The following is a 6,262-nucleotide window of genomic DNA, read 5'->3' on the forward strand; positions in this document are numbered from 1 at the left end:
GGCTTTAAGAAACTAAATCACAGTTTCAATCTCCAAGTCATATGAATTTTTTTATTTCTTGTTCATTTTAAGATCTCAAAGACTCAATGGTTTTATACAATATATATATCTACGTTTTAGCTCCTGACACCTGTAATTAATTATAAACCAATAATTAATTCAAAACAACTCAATAGTTTTTCAAGAAAGTACAGTCCGTATGTTTATTGGAGTACCCACGGAGCACTGTGTTTGAGCGTAAGCGTACTTCGGCAGACGAACTGTGCAGGAGTTGTCATAACAAAGAGGAAGTTGAATCTATCATGTTCTATATCTTTGCCGACAAAACGGCTTCAATATACAAAACACCATTTCTTCACCGGTAAACTTATCGATTCTACTTAAATTCTAAATCTAGAAATGATAATCTAGAAGATTAAAATTGTTTAAGAAGAATCATACAAGTTGGGTTTTATTGGAAACAATGTTTTTGGCAGCTCCCCTTTTCCTCGGAACTAAATATACATACAGTTGTACATAGCTTATATAAGAAAGCTATATGGTCACCATAAAAATTTTACTCCATAAATTAATTATTATTGTCTTCAACTCTCCTATAATAATTTTACTGCAATACGAGTATCTGAGATGTAATGTTTAATCGTTACTCTGAGTTGGTACTCCTTAAAAACCTTTATTCTTTTTTATATTTGGATATTTCCATATATCTCACTTTTTGTTTACGGATATATGACATATTATGAACTTGACTTTAATAAAATTAATTTATTTGTTTTTTTGTGCAAAAATCACAGTTTCTTATCTTATAAAATGAACAAAAATTACAGAATAACAACAGACTATAGATTTGTGAGTGAAAACAAGTTATTAGTATATTTGGCGCAAGAACAACAAATCCAACTAGGTGCCAAGCATTCTCAGTATTAAATATCCCAAACTCGAATCTCAAATTTAACAGTGTTTTACATAAAACTGCATTAAATAGAAACAGCAGCGGTAAAATTAAAACATTAATAATAAAAAGAAAAACACAAAATCATAAAACGTTTTCTATCTTAAAAAATATGTTTAGGATAACCCCAACATAACATAATCGATTTTCCGCTCCGTAGTTACAGAGATAATTAACTTACAATAAATCTATAATAGACTAACGCGTAGAGTTATATTCTTTTAAGTTCTATCTCAACAGTCTTTATTATAAGTTTTAATTTTTTATATCTACATATTTCATGTGGTAACTAGGAAGTGCTGCGATCACACGAGATAAGTACCTGTCTGTATTCTAATACTTAATAAATAATATTTATATACATACATATTATCACTTATTTTGTGTGATTATTTTTTTTGGTAGTGTTTTTTTTTGTTTGTTTAATTAAATATATATGCATGAATAATAAAATTCGTATTATATTGATAAAAAAAAATGATAACTTTATCAATTTTCCAAAAATAGTATTAATCATGGCTATGCAAACAACATGTAAAGAACTAATATTGATTATTTTTCTTAGTAAAAATTATTTGGCAGTCAGTCGCTTTGTATTTTCTCCTGGGATAGACATGGACTTTACAGTAATAAAGGAAAGGAAAAATTTGTATGTCATTTCCGGGCTTCATATGCAGACAATTTCAAATATTATTTATTATCGCTATAGTTGCAAAAATATATTGTATTATTTATGATTTGAATGAAAATAATATTTGATTCTGAAATTGTTATGATTTCTTTTTTTATATAAAGAGGAATAAATCCTATTTTTATAAAACAAGAGTTAATGATATTTTTCAAAAACATGAATATCCTTATTATTATTTTAATAAAGTGATTCAGCGATATCAATCCTTAATTGTATGTCAAATATTGATTAATGAACTATATTACATATTTCAAGTGCACATTTAGAAAGAACATGATTATCGGCTTTCCTTGGTCCTTGACAAGGAAAGATGAATGTTGAAAACCTTAATTACTTTAATCATTTTAGGCACTATGGATTTCTCTCTCCATCAAACAAACGAATTCATATCTCAACTATGATTTAATGCTGCTCAATTTTTTAATGTTCTGATACTTAAGACTGTATTGATTTTGATATTTAAAGTCGAGTACTTCAGTATTAAACATTAATTGTTTAAATATCTTTATATATACGTATAAAATATGACCTAATCATTTCTATTACTAATTAGTAAGAGCTAAATTTCTAAATTATACAAATTTCCAAAGTAGGTGGTGCTCACTACTGTAAAAATATACTGGCAAATATATTTTTATTCTCAAACTCGGTACTTAATACATTATCCTATTTGTTTTAACACAATAACGTTTGAGCCTAACTTTCGATTTCAAGTTTTCAAAGTTGCTGGATTTTATAAGGTTCTCGATCTCAGCATCTCTACCAAGTCCACTTGGTTATGAACCCAAATGGACCAAGTAGAGTCTTTGACTTCTCTTAGTGCAATTTAGTAACTTCGAGAGCTCTTGCTATATTTTACATAATTGCTCAAGTGAAAATATGCATTAATCATACAACATAGTACAAAATGTAGATGGCGTGAAAGATGTGAAATGGGGGTTTAACATAAATGAATTAAATTAATTATTATAAAAATGATTATAATGAGTTAAATAAATTCTTGAAATTCTTCTTTTGATTTAAAAAAATTTTATAGTAGAAATGGATTTAACATTGTTTTTTGCTTTACTTCGGATAATGGTACAATTTTTAATGTTCATATAAATAAATATTCTAAATAATATAAATTTATATGTATATTATTGACCCTCGTAACGATTGCAAGAGTAGAAAACTGTAAAGTTAAAATTTCAAATGTATGTTAAAGTAAACACCGAATGAAGTGAAAGCTGGCAGTTGCAGTCATTGAAAGTGCATAAGATAAATGCTGTCATATACACTGATTTATAACATCTTCAAAGATGTAGACTCGCAACACAACGACAGGAAAGAGTGTTAAAAATTGCAGTGTTAAAATTGAGTTACTCTGCACCCTTAAGCAAATTATATGCTACATCTGAAGTAGCAGTTCCTTTTATGATTGTTTTTTATTTTGCAATTAATATAAACATTTTCTTGTATTTATATATAAACATAGCTTCTCTTATCTTTGTTTCAACTGGATTGAGGCCACTTCGTTAATATTTAAAAAGCAGCAGGGAAAAATGAACAAGCAACCGACGAAAAATTGAGGTTAAAAACAAAACCCGGCAAAGGCTGCCCAAAATTTTCGATGGAAAACGTTATAATTATTAAGACGATTTCAAATATGTAAATAGAACCTACGTTAAAAGAAAGTTAAATATTGGATATTGTAAATCTTGCAGATCATCCAATAATAAGTAAAAAAATATTATTTATAATTAACTAAGAAATTAAAGATTTTGCATGTTAAATATAATGCCGTATGTTGCCATATGAAAGGATTTAGGGAATACATATATTTTTACTGCATAACACTGAATTGTTCTGGTACTTTTGGAGCATAGCCCTACTAACCAACTAAAGGATTTACTAAAATATAAACAAGACTAATTTTGCAGGTCCTATTGTAACTAGCAGTAGAAAACTAAAAATTACTAAGAGAACTATATACTGAATTTTTTAAATAATACTGAATAAAATTAGTTATTTTAACCAATATGCTATTTAAAAAATAACCACCAAAAAATTCAAGTTCAAAAAAGTTTCACATAGATTCAGATAGTATTAATAGATAGATTAAGATAGGTAGATTTAGTATAATTAAACGATTTCAAATTAAATAATACTATATATTTATTTATATATTAGATATATTTTTATTTTAAAATGCTTAAGATTTTCACTGTATTATAAAAATGGTTCATTTGTATCGCTTAAGTTGTATTTCACAAATCGGTACCGATTTCAGTTCATTACATATACTTTCATTTGATGCAATTTGATGTGTATTTACAGTGCTTTGATTTTATTGCATAAAATTTTAAATTAATTGAAATTTATCAATTAAAAATGAAAATAAAATTAATTAATTCAATTATGCTACAGCTGGTTTAGGATTTTATTTTAATACGAGTACAAGCCAGGAAGTAAATTTGTTACTGAACATACAAGTCAAGTACAGCTTTGGGTCAGTTGGCTAATGAACACTGGCTCTGAGCTTCAAATTTTGCAGGGCACAAGTTCAACACTTGGTACTTGCAATTTCAAAAAATTTTTTTACTAATAATTAAATATAAGAAATAATTCCAAGAACACTGCTGTTGGGTATTTGACAATACTCGAAACAGCTGTATTGGTCAGCCAAAAATTCAATTAATTAATATAATAAATAAATTACTACTACTTGTTGAAACCTCTCTAATAAAATAGCAAAACTTCATTTTTCACAAAGTGACGCTAAAATTTTTTGGACATTTTTTCATAAAAATCATTTTCCAGTAATAGTACTTTCAAGTAAGCTATGTGTACCCGTAAAATTTGAAGCTCCAGCTAAGACATGGCGAAGAACCATGCACCAGGAACTTAAAGACGCACAGCACTGGAACCAGATCACGAGAGAAGCAGGTAACAAAAGATTTAAAGAAATCGTTGAGGTCCTAGGCTTCATTTAGGAGAGAAGGACAGCAGTAAATAGGTAATAAGGTTCCAATTATTTAGCCCTCATAGCAACTATAGGTTCCACTCATCAGATCATTTCAATTAATTGGTCATTAAAATAACTGCTTCATATGCAAAATATTGTTATTGGTGTAATCAGTAGGAAGTTATCAAGTGACATTAAAAGACAAGAGTGATAATCGATACTTGATCGATAGATAGTATCAAGAGGTATACCCCCCGACAGTTGCTGGAACCCACATAGGTGATTTTTTTGTATCCTTTAGTGCGGTGAAAATATATTCAACTAATTCAAACCTTTTTACACTATATATTATGTTGAGGCTAGTTGAGTCATTTTTGCTCTCTATTAACTGCGAGGTTTCTCCATAACCCCTCTCTACGCCTTAACTGGATTATTGTTACACTATATTCACATACTATTTCGAGATAAGTGTATAGGGAAAAAGTGTATAACAACCCGTTAGTATATATTACCTAACGGGAGTAATTAGTTCCTAGAGCCGACTGCTCGCTTTCACATTATTAATTAAAATGTGTTACCAATTAATTGGGAGACATAATTAAGTAGTATGAAGTAAACTGTATTTGCTTAATATATAAATGAAGATATATATTTTTATGTTAGAAACTCACCATTTGCAGAAAACATGTTGACAGCAGAAAGTGTCGCCGTGTGCAAGATCCCATGACATAATTATTCCATTCAAAATTTATACTAAAAAAATTCTTTTAATTAAAAAAGTTGGAGAGCTGGAAAATCGTTGCTATGTGTTGCGTATGTTCGTATTTTGTCTTCTCTTTTTTGTTTTTGTTCCTTGAATTTTTTGTTTCGTACCTTTAATTGGTATTTCCGTTCAGAACCGGGACGGACTGGTCAAATGCAAGGCTCTTCTTCTTGGTTTAACGAATAAGCCGTTTGAGCTTAAAGGCTAGCACAGACCAAACACAGTAACCAAAAATAAATAAAAAAAAACAAAGCAAGACAAGTTGCCCGACAACTTTGCGTCGTACTCTTTGCTGTTTCTTGAGCAACTGTGATCAGTTCAACTTTGTTGTTGTTTTTTCTTTGCTTTGTTGTTAATCTTGTTTTGTCGCTATTTGTATTGCATTTTACTATGACAAAAAAAACAAATAAATTAAAATATTTCCCTTTATTAAAAATTATTTGAAATTTTTAAAAAAGAGAACTATTTTAGACTTTGCCAAAATAGAGAAAAAAAATGTTAATATTTAACAATGAAAAAAAAAAATTTTTTGCACTAATGCCTAAAACTCGTTTTCAATTTCTCTATTTAACGACTTTTTCTTCTTCTTTTTTTCGTTAGACAAAATAAATGATTGCGTTTTATTGGAAGCCCATTTGTAGGTGTTATTGACCTAGGTCATTCATCTGATTTTCAGTATTCTTCAATTATTAATAATTTGGATTGCGTCACGCGTCACTATTCACTTTTCATTATTCATTATTATTCCTTCGTTTTTACTTTTTACTAATTCTAATATTAAACATTTCATGTAATTCTTATTAACACAAAAATTGAAAGTTTGCTTTTTTTACCACTAAATGACTCAATAATTTATTACTAAATTATTTCTTTTTGTTTTTGTTTTTTTTTTTATTATTAACTACTTTT

The 6,262-nt window shown here is 28.2% G+C and overlaps 1 protein-coding gene across 1 annotated transcript in view; it reads left to right on the plus strand.

Annotated features, from left to right (window-relative positions):
• Positions 1 to 3,422: 3,422 nt before the first annotated feature.
• Positions 3,423 to 6,262, plus strand: part of LOC119675115 — a 3,616-nt gene continuing 776 nt past the window's right edge. The window contains exon 1 of the mRNA XM_038086302.1: positions 3,423 to 3,427. Coding sequence (XP_037942230.1) covers positions 3,423 to 3,427 — 5 coding nt within the window. The remainder of the gene's footprint in view (positions 3,428 to 6,262) is intronic.

The sequence above is a fragment of the Teleopsis dalmanni genome, chromosome 2, assembly GCF_002237135.1.
Source record: "Teleopsis dalmanni isolate 2A chromosome 2, ASM223713v2, whole genome shotgun sequence".
In the NCBI taxonomy this organism is placed as follows: Eukaryota; Metazoa; Arthropoda; class Insecta; order Diptera; family Diopsidae; genus Teleopsis; species Teleopsis dalmanni.